Below are 18,206 nucleotides of genomic sequence, written 5' to 3'. Positions count from 1 at the left end.
TCTTAATCCAGCAATCCAGGCAAAAGTTCCCATGTTTTGGGGGTTTTCAAGAGGCACTTTTGACTCCATAATCTTTAGAGAAGGATTAACCAGCTAAGAAAGGGCCTGATCTGAGAGGTTTCTGGCCTGGAATAATTCTTGTGAGTCATTCCAGTGGAAAGAGCTTCCTAAAAAGCTGTTGTTGCTCCGTTTATTGTTCAGCCCCCGGCAACAGCAGTTTAAGTCAATTGGAGGCTGGAAAATGATCTCCATTCTCCTATCTAATTTCCAGTCATTGAAGATTATCCCATTTTTCCACTTGTCTGAAGTATCCTTTTTTACATGTTTATTTATTATTTTATTAATCAAATTTATATAGCCACCCATCTCATCAGGCGGTAAATAAGAATTAATAAGATTTAAAAACAAAAAATGTACAATGTTGAAATTCTTATTAATAAATGTCATATGCAGAATCTTACCTGTCAGAGTCTCTGGATTAGCCTTCGCTGTGGAGAATAAAACGAAAGCAGCGACTTAATTTCCTCTAAGTTAGCAATAGCCATGGCCATTCCTTGATCTAGTTCTGAAATATGTCATTGATGGACATTAAAAGCAAAATCTGTTAGTAAATGAAATTATAGTTTTAAATCGGTTTTTTTTCTTCAGTCCCAAAATATGTTTAACCCTAGATGGCAATCACTACAATATATACTGCAGGCAGTTCTGAGTTAAGCAATGCAACAAAACGTGGTGAATCATCACTTTGAATGGGAATGTTTCTTTTTGAGAGTTCTAGTCTATCAGACTAGAATCCAGACCTTGGGTCCATTATATTATTCTCCTTCCTCCTGCACTATTTTTCTAATATTCCGCTTTACATGGCTACTAAGTTGACTTTGCTCCATAGGGCTGTTATGTGAGCTTTATTCTGGGGACGTGGTAGGTGTTTTAAAAATTATTTTAGTTTTGAAATGTCAAAGTTCCCCTGCATATCTTGCTACCTCTCCACAATGGACTGTTTTGGCCATGTTTGTATTGGCATTAACTACAGGAAATAGCAAGAGGAATTGGACATATTAAGCAATTTCCATTGGCATATCTATAACAATATATGTTTACATAGTACAATGACTAGTGCTACCATTAATTTCTTACAGCTCCTGTAATATGCTTTCACCAATTTTAGTCTCCAGGAAAAACATTAAAGCAATAAAATACTTTGAAGGCAAAAAAAATGTTACCTTGGTATACAAATTAGATCATGTGGAGTTTATACCCTGGAATAACATTGCAAATGAAGAGAGCCTAACTACCTACCTATCCATAGATTCCTGTTTTAAGTATATGTAGAACATTCTTGGTCTGCTAGTGCAATTAGAATCATGGGTTATATATTGAGTAAATATTTCTCAGCTCAGGATCTTCATTGTAAAGTAGACTCTCTAAATAATCTGTTGATTTCAAATGTTTCTTGCTGCGCTGTATAGTTATACTTTGCATAATTAGAGGTGGCTGGTCTTCATTTCAAGGATAGAGTGTGAATTTTCAAGATATCTATGTATGATAGGATTTATGAAAATCTTGAGCTCCAAAATCGTTTTAACAGACTCTTTGGAAACTGATGTGCAAGGAATGATGTGCATGCAAGGAAAGTTTCAAAAATCAGCATCGTCTCATTTGGTGAGAATGCATATTTTCACTCATGGTTCTCCCAAATATGGGTAAACATGGGTAAAATCTGGAATTTTGGGATCTGGTACTCATAGTGGGTTAATAATATCCAGCTTATCATGGTTCTCAGCCACAGTTTACTCAGGTGGATGACGCTAAGAAGACTGAAACAAGATATATGCAATGCTGGTACGTTATCTTGGCGTGCTGGAGGGGAGAGCCCTTATGTGACAGATAATGTGGTAATTCCCCAGGCTGAACAGGTTCAGGAAAGCAGTAGCAACTCTGGCTGTGATTCTGAAGAAGAAGGGCATTTATAAATTTCAGGCAAACATACTCCAAGCTTCAGGGGATTTCCATAAATTCTGACCAAAGACACCTCAATCTTTTGAAGGCACTGAAACCCACGATCTCTGCCTTTGCTTTCCCTTGCTTGAAAATGAATAAACTGATTCTGGGCAGGCAACCTGGAGGCAGTGGCACAGTGGCTGCTGCAAATTTTTCAGAATCATCTTCTTTTGAAGACTGGCATAAAAGCTTCAGCATCTCTGAAGAGAAAATGACTGTACATGGTGCTCCAATTAAGAGGAATACCCAAGCACTTCCCCAGTAATAAACTCACTGATGTATATATTTAGAAATGTTGTGGGACCATTAGAACCAAAAGATATTTTAGTAACAGTTTCGTTCCCTGTTCTGCTTCAGATGGCGCTCAGATTTTGCTGAAAGCAAAAGAGATTATTTAGAACAATTTGAGTCAAACTTCACTAGGATCCTTGTGTGGTATTTTTGGCAGCAATGGGAGGAGTTTGCCACTGCCTTCTTTTAATTTTTTTTTAAACTTTCCAGCTCTAGGGTTTCTTGGTGGTCTTCTATCCAAGTATTAATCAGATTCAGTCCTGCTTAGTTTTCTGAGAACAGCCAAGTGAACTAGGAACACCTACTTATTCAGGCAAGGAAAGTGGGAAATACAGAAATCTGTGTGGAATATTTGCTGAGAATAACAGTAGATGAACTGGAGTCTTAGAGTTCACCGGAGGAAGAAGAATACTTACCGTCATCATTGGAGATGCTACTCTAATTTATGGAGCAAAGGAGAATTATTAAGCCAGTTAGCCACCTCTATGGATGTTTAACTGTTTTATGTATTGTGTAGGTGGGTAAGCTTCACTGGATGGATGAGCTTAGGTGGATGAGCTTTGCATCCATTGCTCCTGTGTCTAGGGAGATAAAAAAATATCTTGATTTTGCAATTCCAGTATATTTATATTTGGAAACTTAATTCATTATTCATATATAGATATAAACAGACATGTCAACCTATGTGGGCTTCCTCCCTCTCCCTCTTTCTTTTAACAAAGCTGCTGCAAATTTATTTTGTATGGATAATCTGAAATGATTTTTTGTTATTAATCAATCTACTGAAGTCTATGTTTGCATGTTTAGATTGAAGCAGTTGGAATACTGTAATAATATGAGGCTTGTTGAACCATTTATACCGGACTGGAAGAAAAAAAAGGTGATTTGAAACACAGATTTCCATTTTTTCCTCTATAGTATATAGACTAGCAGGAATGGGAAACTTGATGTGTGCTGTGAAACTTCTTGGAAATGATACTATCAAAACACTGTGAATGATACCCAGATTAATCTGTTTCAGTGCATTTGATAAATATAAGCACATAAGATTAGTCATAAGGCAAGGACGATTAGGTACAAAACACATGTTTGGGGTGAGTAATATAGTCACTATTAACATGAAGATCAACTCTATAAATGTATATAAAAGGACTGTTTGCAGTGAAAACACCAAGGGTTGAGCGTAACCTAACCACAATCTCTGACATGTAAGCAGGAAGGAAATGGGGAAGGGAGGAGAGGTTGTTGTTTTTAAAAAAACAAAAAAACATGAGAGGCTCATAGACTTTGTGGTAGAAGGGATAAAAAGGAGATAAGAATAATGAAACATAAAGGGAGATGTGTGTTAAAATGTGACAGTAGATGTTGCTCCATTTAGCCTCCTACCTTACTATCGTACTTGAAAGTTCAAGACACTGGCACCCAGCAAACTGCATCTTTTGCCCATGTTTACTCTTTAGCAGTTTGTTTTGGGGAGTACTTAATGTCCCTTTAAAGCCCTCACCTTTTTTCTCTTATTTGGATCACCTAAAAATGCTGATGCTTACCTGATATTTTCAGTGGTATTTGGGTTATATTCTTTTTGGTGTGCAACTGTCTGAGACTTGCTGCTAGAGGAAGAAATGAGCATTTAACTTGAAAACTAAAGTTTGTTTAGGTGTATGGATTGTCTGTTCTGTATTTTTTTAAGAAAAAAAAGTTATGTGCCTGCAGTATAGTGAGTTTTCCCATCACAATGACCAACAGATTAAACACTCCAGTTCTACACACTTATTTGTGTATATAGAGGTAGGGGGAATTCCATCTTTGTCAATAGGTATAGGATTCCGTGGATGGTCATGGAATAACAGCAAATACAGGTCTTCTGATTTCCAGTACTTGCTCCAAATATGTTAATCTTCACTAAATGACAAAATTATTTTAATAGTTGTATAAAATATTATATTTTCTCAAGTATTTGATTGTTTAATTTGACAAAAAAATATGGATTGCTCTAGAAGTGTGGATTCCCAAAGTTATCAAATAAGGTTTAAGATAAATCCTCTGAAATATTTTATCTTTGTTTCTAATATTTCCATGAAAGTTTTCTTGATAAATAATTTCAGGCAGAACCTCTGATTCTGTCCATGGACATTAATATGAATGTTATGTTGCCAAATATTTGATATTGCACACCAGTACATATCTATTGAGATGTACGCTCCAGTGAGCTGAATAGGGTTTATTGTCTGATATTTGTATTATAATCTAGCCCTAGAGAGAGAGTCACTCACAATTTGTACAGCCAGCAATGAATTATGTGCATCTCCCAGAGGCATTTGTTTGGCTGCTGTGTCTCAGTCTGAATTGACTTAAGCAATTTTTACATTAGTTTATTAGAAGTTACTTCTTTATTAAGTCTGGAACCCAGATCCTAAACATAAAGCAATTAGCTCCAGTGATTTCATCTAAATGAAGTACAGTTGCTATTCTGTCAACCCCTACCTGGCACTAAATTCCACTGAATTCAGTAGGACTTACTTCTGAGTAGATATAGCTATGGTGAGTGTGTTTCTGTCCTCAGAATCCTACCTAATAGATTTTGTTCCCTTGAAACACTGTCTCATTAAATGTCCTGAAGTTTATTTAGGCAAATGGCAAATACATCTTAGTGTTTTTAATACCACACTAAATGTGTGATTATTCACATTATGGCTAGTTGTAAGGTTTTATTGTTTGCCATAGTAGCAGGTTCAGGGATTCTGCTGCTCTGAAGGTTATTCTGCCACATTTTCAATCAATGGTGCCTGAAGTTTCTGCACATAAATTGGTTTTGAAAGAAGTGCAGGGAGGACAATTTAGATAGAATGATCTTTGCTTCAACTTGCAAAATAGATTAGTTATTTCTCTGGGAACCTAGATTAGCCTTAGACCTAATTTATAATGAGCAGCTTTGCAATGAGGATGTATACTATTCTCTTTGGGTCAATTGGCGATGGTAATCTGTTAATACAATGCAAATAGCTGCATAAGTGTGTAAACCATACGGAGCCAGAGTATTATTAGCACAAACTACACTACAAAACAATAATAAACTACCCTTCTTGGTCCTGGAGTTTTCTAAATGGCAATATTATGAAGTAAGAACTACTACTGCATTAGCATTTTTTTTAAAGTTTCACACTAAAAACTAAATCAAAATGCTGTGATTTGATTAGACAAGGGGTACATATTCTGGCTACACTAAAAATCCTTGGTTTTCTCTTTTGTTTTCCAGGCCATGCAGTTAGTTCTCTGTGTGTGAGTTCCTTCTTCCATTTTGGAACCATTTTTCTCTTGGCTGGTTCTATATAGTTTCTAACATAGTTTTATCTCTCTTCATTACGATTAAGAGAGGAACAAATTTGGATAGGATCCCAATGGAGACAAAATTTTCATTGAAAATTGCCATTTTAGTTGGAAGGAAGCTTTGACTCTTCCCCCCATTAATACCTTTGTATTATTTTTCCTTCTGTGAAGTCTTGTAATTGTTCTTTGAACATGGAATTGTAGATTGTGCCATCATGGCTATAAAAAAGTTGGCACTCACTCTGAAACTTCAACACTGGAGGAAAGATTGCAAAATGTAAGGTCACATGAATATAAAAAGCTGCTTTATAGAAGGTAATATATTTGTCCACTTAGCTAGTCATGCATACTCTGATCAGCCATGGCTTTCTGGTTAGCAAAAGCTTCCGGAGACACCATGTATGACTTTCTGCATGTAAAATTTGTTCTTCCATTGAGTTTTAGATACTATATACCATATATTTCCACACATACAAAAAAGAGGAATTCTTTTCCATGCTTACATTAGTAATTTCACCATTTTTCTAACGTAGGCAAAAAAGGATCACAATTAATCTTTTCTGCATCTGTGGAAATTATATAGCAACGTTAAATTTCTCAATAAATATTAGTCCCTTTTCCCAGTATGAATAGGGACGCAACATGGTATGATTCTAAAATAACAACTTTGTTTCTGGGTGGTATTGCCTCTGGCTGTTGTTCAGTAGGCAGGAATGAAGGAAAAAGAAATGTGTGCCTGCTCAGAAGAGCCTTTGCTGTAAAAGCTACAAGTCACGGATTAGTAACAGACACAAGGAAAAGGAAACTGGAAATGTATATCAAGGGATTTTCTAAAAATATTAGAATGTACTTGTTAGATTAATAACATGGCATGCAGTTCCTTTTCTACTTATTCTTTACTCCAAAGTTAACAAACATGGCCCAGATCCAGGTCTGAACCCCCATTTGTGCAAAGAAGAGTCTTAGTTGTTTCTTTTCCAACTGCTTCCCCTATGAAATATGGCACTACAGTGGAGCAGTAGTTTAAAAGAGAGAAAGAAAGCCTCTATTGTGCCACTGACATTTTTTAAAAAAAACTTTTAAAACTTTTTTTAAAAACTTCCAATGACACAAGTTTTAAAAAAAACTTGCAAATTTCAGGAAAGACATGATCAGAAAGGAAAGGATTAGACCTGCATGCTAAATGGAGAACAATAAGAGATTATCTAGTCTGACTATAAATTTTGCACCCAGGCTAGATAATTCATATGCTGAAAACACTAAGAACGTGCTTCAACAAATGTCACAATAGGACTTTTGGAATGGTGCCCACTGGTGTACTTATTTGCCTCCTTGCTTTGCTAGAAAATGTTTAAAATTGTTCCGAGTCAAATGAGAATGGGCTGAATATCTAGAAAGTAGTTGCAGACATATAAATGGGAAATGAGTGGGGCACTTTTAGGGCCATATAATCAACTTTTGAGGTTTTCCTTTTCTGTTGTGGGTGAGAGTATGAGGAAAATCATTCTGGGGCTGCTCAGGCTTTCTATTTCCAGCAGAATCTGTCTTAAAATACCTAAGCACTGTTTCGCTGAGACTGGGTGTGTCTCAAGTTATAGCATCATGGTTTTCTATCATCTGACATTTTTCCAGTAAGTTTTTTCTTCACCATATATGAAAATATATTTGACTGCTGTTCTCATGTGGTATCTTCTTCTACTTTTCTGTCACCATCGCAGTCTTTTGGAGGATGAGTAACAAAACTGTAATATAGTGAACTGGCTATTTGGAAAGTAAGGTTATACGCTCACTTGAAAGAATATGATCAGTGAGCTGAAATGTCTCCATGCAGCAAGGGTAGCTCGTGTATGTACAAATTGGAGGGCAATGTGTACCCCCAACTCTATTAAACCCCTCTCCTTAATATTTCTCTTGGCTCCAGTCCCTAAAGCTCTTTCAACATTGCCAAGGAGCACTTGTTCAGTCAGGCATGGTGAATGATGGACAATTGCTATGCTTTTCAATACTGCCCACATGTGTTGTTGCTGCTGGAGTACAGCTATTAAGCTGCTAAAAAGTATTCGGATGGCCAGTTTAGAAGCAGAATGCTGGAAGGAAGCAGTGGGCTTGGCTAAGGTTATAAACTGTAAGCAGGAAATAAAGTGAGCCACATTCAGGATCCTTAGTTTGTTAGTGACCATGATTAAATCAACCAAACATTAATGCAGCTGAGATACAAATCTATCCCTCCCCTCCTTAAAAAGTATTCATCTTCTCCCAAAGGAGACAGAATGAGATGCAAGGCTATATTTTCACATAAGATGGTGGTTCAGCAGCTGATATCCTCTGCATAAAAAGACACAGTCACTGCTGGGTGAAAAGGCTAATAGTGAGGACACAGGCCATGGGGTAAGAGACTTGTCTAGATGACCATTTCTTAACTGACAACTATCAAATGTAGATTTAAGTGAAAAGTGTATCTATATACTTATGTTCAATATACTACAATTGTCTTTGTCAATGATTCTGAGAAATATTATTTGATCAACACTTGAGTAGGTCATTGGCAAAATATTTTTCACCTAATTCCAACCGCAACTCTGCTATCTGTGAAGTCTGTCTTCTTGAGTTGATGCCTTCAGCCTGGCAATTTGTAAAATGCCGTGTGTTCTTTATTGGGGGTAGAGTGACACAATAGGTAAACTGAAGCAAGTTATTCTAAAAATCTTCTAATATTACCATTTGACTTGGATAATTTAATTCAGTTAGTACGTCTTTTAATTCCATTCTAAGCTTTTGCTGTAGGTACTGTTCGCTATGTTTATATGAATTGCACCTGTATTTAATGTGTCCACCTATCCTGTCCTTTTGTTCCTCACCCACCCGGCCACCTCAAATATCAGGCCAGAACAGAAATAGTATTGCCACTCTTTAAAGTTAGTAAGGTAAAAAGGAGAGGTAAATTGTTCCCTTCCCTTAGTCTCCTCTTGCTTATGAATGCTTCAGCCTTCAGCCTCTTAACATCTTTAAGTTTACTAGGTGCTTTCACTTTTATAAAGTGCTTCCAATTATATATACATATTCAAATCCTGATTTTAAAATCTTTAATCTATTTTAAATTAAACTGTGTAACCATTAGAGACAGTTATATAAAGACAGATTATAAATAAGCATGGAAAGGGAAGGTGTGAGTGAATGAAAGTGGAAGTACACAGTGTTATAACTCATGGCCATTTATCCCCAGTCAAGACATAGGCAACATTCCAGCTACACATTATTTTAGTACATTGTACTAAAATAGTGTTGCTATTTTTCATGACTCTTCATCGCCATATTTTCTGAATATAATCTATATCCTCTAAATTTGACTTTTAGCCACTGACTTCAAGTGAAGGGAAATGTTGCCAGCCATCCTTGCTTCACTTCCAGTACATAAATCAGTTTGGATAAACTTCATATTCTTCATGGCAAGCATAAAAATGCCATATGAAGTCCTCTGCCTAAGTGTGTGCCCATGAAAATCACTGCATGTAAAGCAAAGCAGACGGAGTTCTTGGGCTCCTCTAGTGGTGTTAAATTATAGCTCTCACGAGCTCCAGTCAGCAAGTTCAGTGGTAAGGAATGTGTAAGTTGTATTTCAGCAGCTTTTGAGGGCCAGTGGTTCACCACCACCAATAAAAGCATGTTAAAACACAACAACTGTGAGGCAGCTGAGAAAAAGGCTAGTTGCTACTAGTGAATGTATCAAATCGACAGCTTTCATTGATAAGTCTCCAGTCAAATCCTGTAAGAATGAGACATGTAAATTACAAGCAGAGGCTGGAGTGCAGGAGATACAGACAGGTGATTACATGATCTTATCAGAGTAGCAGCCTTTGAATGCAGAGAGCTCTGAGCTGTGTACGACCACTGCTGATGTCAGGCACTATTCCTTGCAGGTTTTTATGTAGAATGATTTGCTGTTCTTGTGGGGGGTTGGGGGGGGACAAAAAATGGGTTTGTTTTTTCTCCTCCTTATTTACATTCTATCATCACGCTTAAGAAAGAACTGGATATTTACAGATTTTTTCCCCCATCTTTTGTTGCAATTTTTAGGTGCTTCAGAGCTGAGCCCATTTTCAGATCCCAGGCAGTTTACAAGCATTTCATCCCTCACTGAGAGCCGCTTCTCCAACCCACGAATGCACTATCCAGCCACCTTCACTTATACACCGCCAGTCACTTCAGGCATGTCATTGGGTATGTCAGCCACCACTCATTACCACACCTACTTACCGCCACCTTATCCGGGCTCTTCCCAAAACCAAAGTGGACCATTCCAGACCAGCAGTACTCCATATCTCTACTATGGCACATCATCAGGATCATACCAGTTCCCCATGGTGCCGGGGGGAGACCGTTCCCCCTCCAGAATGCTTCCTCCCTGTACCACCACATCCAACGGCAGCACATTATTAAACCCTAACTTGCCTACCCAGAATGATGGTGTGGAGGCTGATGGAAGCCACAGCAGCTCCCCAACAGTCTTGAATTCTAGTGGCAGAATGGATGAGTCTGTTTGGAGGCCTTACTGAAATTTTCTCTGCAGGGCGTAAAATCTGTCAGAGAGAAAGCAAACCAATAAACAAATGATTGTCAGCTGATTATAAAGTGCCTGGGGTTGTTTTTTTTGTTTTTGAAATAGATTCTGTTGATAAGTGCAGTAGCTGGGATGCTAACAGCTAATTACATGCATACGACATGAGACTGACTTTCCACATCATAGTTCCAGTCAATGTGGATCAAAGCACAGTTTGTTTTCCTCCTGGGAATGTTGTCTCGATTTTATATTTTAAAATATAATGATCCAACCCTAAAAGATGCCCATTCTGTCTAGACTCCTTTTTAAAAAAAAAGTGAGTTTTTTTTGCCAAGAGAGGAGACATGGACTCCTGCCAATTGTCAAGACAACGCCTGTGCTTTATTTGTTGTTCAAATAAACAGAAGCATCTTAAACTTCAGGTACGGTTGCAGTCATACAATCTCTAGGACCCTCACGCATGCATAGTGTAATTCACTCCGTGTGTTTGTGCACAGGAAAAAAATGTTTCCATTTATACCAGAATATCTTCAGCTTACAGTAACTCCCTCAGCCATCTTGTCAAAGCCTTGCCTCTGATGAAAGACAAAACTTCCGAAGGACTTGGCTTTCTTCTTCTTCTTTTGCTGAAATAGCACCCTATAAGGTACCAAGACAAACTTGTTTGTTTTGTGTTATACATTTTTGTGATTACCTTTGCCTTAGTCAAGTTAACCAAAAAAATTCTTGGGGGAAAAAGGTCCCCCCAAGTGAAATAAACAAACAAACAAAAAACCCACAAATTTCTTACACAAGAAAAAAAAGAGAATGGCAATATATCATACTGAAACCAAAACAGTATCAGTAGTATGTGTGCGTGGCTATCTTGTTTTATTTTGTTAAGTTATAATGTGTACAAAATTGAGGTTATATGCAAAAAATGAATTGTCATATAATTTTAAAGAAATATTTATAATTATTTAATAATGTTTGGTCCCTTTAAGGTTTTTTTATAATGTAATGATATGTTGACTTCGGTCTCTAAAAATGTCTGTTGTTTTTAAATTGTGGCAGCCTTTGACTGGTACAGAATATCAGACCATGCATGAACTCTGAAAAGCAGTTCCAGTATAAACTATCTGCAATATGTATTTTTTTAAAATAATAATAATAATAATAATAATTAAATGCTTCCATCTCTAAAGAATTCAGGTATAATCGTACATTGGCTTAATTTATGAAGGAGGTACTGCTTTAATTGTAACTGAATATTGGGTTGTCTTTTTTTTAAAAAACCCAGTAAAAATTAACTGGAAACAGATTGAGCAGGCATTATTTTGAATACATTACTCTACAATCCCTCCAGGAGATGGGATCTAAAAGCCCACATGGACACGTCTGCTCTTAACATGCAGCCTTTCATCTCTGCCCTTCACTAGGCTGTCCTCTGCACTGCAAAGTTCTGTCCCTCAATATTGGGGCCTTAGTAGGAGGGTTTCTTGTCCAGCAGAAGAGACATCCCCTCTCTCCCACACATACATTTCAAACATACATATAGATAATCCCAGCCAGCTTCATCTGGTGAAATTAAAAAGTTTTCCATGTTTTTCAATCACCATTTGGGAAACAGTAAAATAGCCCTGCATTGGCACAAGAAAAAGGTTCTCCAAGATGTGACATTTCAGAATTCATCCACTTACCTGAAATCAGCAGCTTTCAGGTGCTGGAGTAATTGCTTTCTGTAATTATTTTTTTCATGACCTATACATTATGTTACAAGGCATTGTATTGAAATGGAATAAGCACACATGAACCACTGCAGAGGCCCTCTGCAGTTCAATGCTGCTCCAGCATCTGGCAACATATAGTAGCTGAAGGTTGATTATAGACTTCAGTAAAGTCAGGCACTGCTTTCCTAACTGAAAGACATGAATATTCCTGAAGCTCTTAAAATCAACCATCCAACATTTACCATTTAACTTTTTTTTGCTGGTAAGCAAGCCAAATTAGTTCCTTGGCAAGTAAGTGTCTGTGTCCCCAATTATTCTGGAATCTTTGAGAATTCTTATTTAGACTCTGGTAGATAGAAAAGCTTATATGGCACTTTGCACGAAATCCAGCAACTTGTGGCTTTGTGCATAGGCCCAAATGAAACAGGATGTGAGGATGTGATTGAAAGGTAGGGAATAGCAGGAGCCCTTTAAAAGGAGGTGTCACCTTCTTGAAATCCATTTCTTTCTAGCCTCTATTTTGATCTCCTTTGCACTGTCTTTAGCTTGAGCTGTGTGCAACAGTCTTTTCCATGGATTGCAATGCTGCTGAAACTAATGATAGTTAGATGCAGTCAATAAGAAAATGGTGAAACACTTTACACAATACAGTTGGACAATTTCGGTAATAGCTTAGATAGCTAAAACAGCCAACAGAATGATTCTACATTCCCATGAATTATTCTTGGCAATTTAATATAATTCATTTGCTCCTTAGGAAAAATTATTGGCCTTCTAAAGGTTATCGATCAAATCCCCTTTTTATAAATAGGAGAGAATTTCCTGATGTGTAATTTTCTTCCAAAGATGGAAGTTGCTATTGATCCTATTTATTGTTTGCGGTAGCTTGAAGCATACCCTTGTCCATTGATTTTTATCTGTAAGATAAGTATGTTCATTTCAGCAGCACTTAAAAAAGCTAGTGTCTGGTTACACATTTCAAGTTGTTTGGAATATTGTTGATTAAACAAACCAAAATAAGGACGTGAATTGCCAGTGCAAACGCTGTTGTGTATTTAATAAAAGGTACTATATTTGTACATTATTTTTATTGCTGAGAAGGCCTTTTAAAAGATATACTATATGCATCTTAAATAATTTTGTAGGGATATTTTTTGTTGCTACAGGGGCTGCAGGCAGCAACCCAAATGCATTTTAAAAAGAAAGGAAGAAAGAAAGACATTCTTGTACAATTTCAATACTGCTTTATATTCTTGGATTTAATCCAGCATAGGTCATTTTTATATTCTGTTCTGTAGCTTCAGTAATATTTCTATATCATATTTTGGGATCATTTCGGATTAAAACTCCAGGTTGCTCAGGTGTGCAGTTTTGCTTGCCCCAAAACATGCCCAGTTCATGCCCTTATACTGTTGACCGCACCATTGAAATGGTTTGCTTTACAGTTCAGAGTAACCAATAATAATAAAAGAAGGGAGTCTTAAGCACCTTTGATATAAGCACAAGGCCCTTGTTTACTGTCTCCCATGATTTAAGTGTGCCTTTAAAAAAATAGACTCCAAGCTCTCAGTTGGAAACATCTTTATCCATCTAGGGCAGTGGTAGGCAACCTTGGCTCTTTTATGACTCGTGGACTTCAATCCCAGAATTCCTGAGCCAACATGGCTGACTCAGGAATTCTGGGAGTTGAAGTCCACGAGTCATAAAAGAGCCGAGGTTGCCTAGCCCTGATCTAGGGAGATACCTAATGTCTTGCTGGCATCAAGAGAAAAATAAGCTAAAGGTTCAAGCTTTTTACGGTTACCATAATGTTTCTCCTGTATGTCACCCATCTCTCCTTCCGAATTCATTGGGGTTTTTTTAAAGAAAATTTTTGATACAGGAAGGGAATGTGGGATGACATTAGCATTATGGGCTGTAGTTAGAATCTCAAGTCCAGAGGAAAGGCTGGTCCAGTTTATAGTGTTAAAGATGCTTGTGCAGACGCATTTACAGAGAGAAGTTTCAAGTCCTGGCCCTTGGATGACACTCAGAATTCTCTTGTAAGCTTGGGCAAGACAAATACAAAGTTTATTGGTACAAAAGAGGCACTAGCCCATGAAAAACCCCTTGTCACAGCATCTAGGAAGGTGCCCATTGAGCAGGACTCTTAAGGTAGCAGTCCCTGGGCATGGATTCGCTAGCCAGTATCTCCTCCCTTCTCACCAGGCTTCATCAAGGAGAGATTTTTGCACTGTCAAGTTTGCCAGATAGGTTTACCCTCCTTTCTTGCTGGAGTCTCCATTTCACTCCTGGTGAGGCCATGCCTCAGAACTCTGAGAAAAGCCATGAACAAAAGCAATAATTTAAACGTAAATGAAATATAAACCAAAGGAAATACTGTTTTCTAAGAGCTTTATTTCTGTGATAACATTTCATTTCAGTATGTTTGACCTATCATTTAACCATTTATGTTTGTTGCAATATTTTTAAATAGATCAGCCAGAAATCATATTTTACAGTACTATTTGTTTCCTAGGTACACTAAGCAATATTCCACAGTATTTTTTGCTTAAATATGTTTTTACCAGTCTTGAATTTCTTCTGGAGCAAAATATTTGTAGCATTTCCTGTAAATACAAGCTTTAATTTCTTTCATTTTCCCCCAATTGCTGTTGTCCAAAAATTGCTTTCCAAGCACAGATTGTACAAACACATTCTTTTTTTTTGTGCCGCAGACAGCGATTGTGGAAGGGAAGGGTTTACTTTATCTTCAAAGGGACTGTGTGTATTGTATGTTGCAACTGTAAATTGAATTTGTTTGGCATTCTCTCATGATTGTAATATTAATTTTGAGGTTTGAATCTCATTTTCAATAAAGTGGCTTTTTTGTTATTGTTGTTCCTTGCTTCTTTGTTTTCTGCTGCATCTCCATAATTATGTCTTTCATATTTGTAAATAGACTAGAGCTGACTGGAGCCAGTGTATACTGAAACACCATACTGCACATTGACAGCTCCTTTAACTTCTGCAGGATAGAAACTGCTATTTTAAAATAGTACATTCCTAATCTTAAGCATAGTTATATGAAACTCCAAGGATCCCTGATTAATGGTGCACATCTAATGTTGCACCATGGCCTGTATCAAAATAAGAGCTTACTTTAATTAATGAAAAAAACAGAGGGGTGAGGTATTCAACATTGTTGCTGTGGAGCAAAAAGTAGAAAGAAAGAAAAGGCACTAGAAGGTGACCATTCTCTCAAATAATGTCTATGGTATGTTTTATGTTGGAGTCATTAGCACAGTCAGAAATTGTTCCTTTTTTTCTTTCTGTTTTTTTTAAAGCAATTTGATCATTTCTGTGATCAAATGATGGAGAAATGAAGGTTTGACAGTGTTCTGAGGGCTTACATCTATCCCACGTATGTGCTACTACCAAAAGAAGAAGGGGGAGGGGGAGGAGAGAGAGAGAGAGAGGAGCCCCATTTTTATAAGGACTGTTCCATGACAGCCTCCTGTTTACATCAGAATTCATGTAACAGTTCAGTCTTCTAGGAAACTGGTACATAAGCTGTTGACCACAGACCAAGTACTGTTTATGCTGTTTGCAGGGAAACAGTGATGGATATTATATATTATATGTCACCTTTGGGTTGCTATCTAAATTCATTACACTGTTTAAGTATGTCGGGGTTGAGAAACATAGGCCCCCCAACCCTCAGCAGTCCTATCCACTTGGCCAGTAGACAGAAATGCTGGGAGTTGCAGTTTAGCAATACATAGAGCCACAGGGCCTCCATCCATGCTAAGACTTGAAATTGCAGGGTTAATTTCTTTCAATAAAGAATTTTTTCCCCAATGATGAGAAGTCAAGACATGCTTTTAATAAATTAATAAATATTGACATTGAAAAGGTTGATGTCAATATGATGGTACATAAAATAAATAAATGTCATGAACTCAATAATAGCAACTAAAGATTCATAGTTTATTTCTGGGTGAGAAATAAAGGCAGATAGCTGTTAATGTATTTCAAATTTATTTTTAAAAATCTCAGAACTTACTAAAGGAATGGATTTGGCTGATTAAGTATCTGGGTAATGGATGGAACGGTTCTCAGTGATGTAACTCGAAGCAACAATCTTTATAACAAGAATAGGAAACTGGAAGCTCACAACCCCAGAAAGAAATCAGGACAGCAAATAGGAATAGGAGTATTGCAAGGAAACAAGGCAATTTCTAATCATGAAGAAATAATGGATATTGAGGGTGACTTGCTTTGTGTATAATATAATCTGTTGCAAATAGATGCTTATCTCCTTGCAGTAGGAGCTGCAGGACCCTAGAGTTTATCCAGGAGTAGAGGGGGCAATAGGAGGACTCTAAGAAGGAAAAAGACATCACAGTACAAATAATAAATATTTGGAGGCATAAAATATGAGTGGACAAACCAGGGGAGGTCTAAACCACTGGGCCTGATTAAGTGATTCTGTTTCTAGACATAGAAGGCATACTTCACCCACCTGATATAGTGTTACTATCTCAACAAGGGAAAGGACATAGGTTCACAGGGGTCAACAATGGAAAACTTTCCACAGAGGAAGCAAACAGGTTGGCGGAAATGGGGGATAAAAGAAACAAAAGCTGCAATGGGTTGATCAAACACACTATTGGAAGAAGCATATTGTCTTCTGCTAGACATCCAGGATTACAAAGTCAATTAAACTAAATGATTCCTATTATTTCTGTTTGTCATATGGATATAAAGCTCACTTTAGAGGATTGTAAAAGACTTCAGTCCTGGATAGGAAGACAAAGGACAAGCGCAATTAGGGAAAGCATGATCCTGGAAGTGAGCAACTGGCTAAGAAGGGAGTGGAGTCAGGAAACGTTTTAGGCTGTCACCAGTATGGGTTGCATCTCAGAAGACCAGAGAAAAATAGGTTTTTGGCAAGAGCCTTTTGGACCTTAGTAGAAGAGAAAGGGAGAAAGGGCCAAGATTTAGGCAGAGAAATTTAACACAGGACATTCGCCCTAGTAGAGGATATGGAGAGTATCTTCCATAACCAAATCATCTTGTTCTGAAGAGGGCCCTCTCCAGGGGTAATGGGAAACTTTAGCTACCCTAATATCTGTGGGAAAACTAATTCAGCTATGATGAAGTGGCAAGTCCTGCAGATTTCTGATCTCTGTTGCTGAAAATTTTCATTTCAAGTATTCTAGATCTAATGTTTATCAAGGCAGGAATTGGTTAGTAGAGACAATTTTGTGTTGAAGTCTACACTAAGCAGAAGAGGAAAAGCTGAGTCAGTCATGTGCCTTGGTATACAGGGAAACAGATTTTGTTGAATTCAAAGGGTGGGCAGCAGCTGAGATCTGATAACTGAGATAATGAAAATTCAGGCAATTCAATGATCCCTTTGAGAAGGACAGATTTAAGAGTCCTTTAAGAATTAAAAAGAATTTCATTGACAAATTGAGGAGATAAAAGAGGGATGGGAAATGGAGGAGGGAGTTGATAATTAAGAAAAGTATAAACTAGTAGCCTATGTCTGAAGAAATAGGGTTAGAAAGACTAAAGCTCAAAATGAGACAAACCTGGTGAGTAGTTTAAAATATAGTAAGGTTTTGGGAGAAAGAATATATCTGAAGTAAAAGAACAGCCAAGGAGGCTGTGCAAAAAAGTGGGAAGTAGCAACAAATCCTTTTGTGCCTTTCTTCTCTCAAAAGAGAAGAAACATGATTAAGAAGGGAAGGAATGCAGCTTAGAATTTATAAAATGTATGATAAAAGTCCATCTTGCTTCTTTAAACATTTTCTAATCTCCAGGGCCAAGCAAACTAGATGGTTAAAGAAGTTATCTCAGAACCACTGAATATAAACTTTGAAAGCAAATAGAGAATCATGAGGTGCTACAAACACAGAGAAGAGGAAAGTATCATTACATATTCAAAAAGAAGAGATATTATGGGTATTAATGTTCTAGAACAGATTGTAAGGTAGCATATATCTGAGCATTTAGAACAGAGGTCTCCAACCTTTCGGGCACCAGGGACCGGTTCTGCAGAGTAAGGTTTTTCCACGGATCGAAGGGTGTGTGGTTTTGTGTGCTAACTGCATCCTGTGGATGGGGCTTTGCTTGTTTGGCGGAGCAGTTGCTGGTATGCTGCGGCCCAGTGCTGGTCCATGGACCGGGGTTTGGGGAACCCTGATTTAGAAGATTGCTACATTATTAGGAACTAGAATGAGTTTCTCAAGAACAATCTATCAGAGTAGGCTTATTTCATTTGCTAACAAAGCAGTTTGGTAGACTCAGGGAATGCTTTTGATTTACTATAC

The 18,206-nt window shown here is 37.4% G+C and overlaps 1 protein-coding gene across 2 annotated transcripts in view; it reads left to right on the top strand.

Annotated features, from left to right (window-relative positions):
* The window catches only part of RUNX2 (RUNX family transcription factor 2), a 181,713-nt gene that overhangs the window by 87,285 nt on the left and 76,222 nt on the right, over positions 1-18,206 (top strand). The window contains exon 6 of one of the 2 annotated variants that reach the window (XM_081322926.1): positions 9,694-10,819. The exons of the other annotated variant lie outside the window; for it this stretch is intronic. Within the exon in view, the coding sequence (XP_081179052.1) occupies positions 9,694-10,172 (479 nt within the window). The 3' untranslated portion in view covers positions 10,173-10,819. Of the gene's footprint in view, positions 1-9,693; positions 10,820-18,206 lie in introns of those variants that run through there. 2 annotated transcript variants of the gene reach the window in all.

Source organism: Vipera berus, assembly GCF_964194415.1.
Source record: "Vipera berus genome assembly, chromosome: 1".
Classification (NCBI taxonomy): Eukaryota; Metazoa; Chordata; class Lepidosauria; order Squamata; family Viperidae; genus Vipera; species Vipera berus.
The sequence above is the reverse complement of the archived record's forward strand: the minus strand, read 5'-3'. Positions and strand labels throughout refer to the sequence as shown.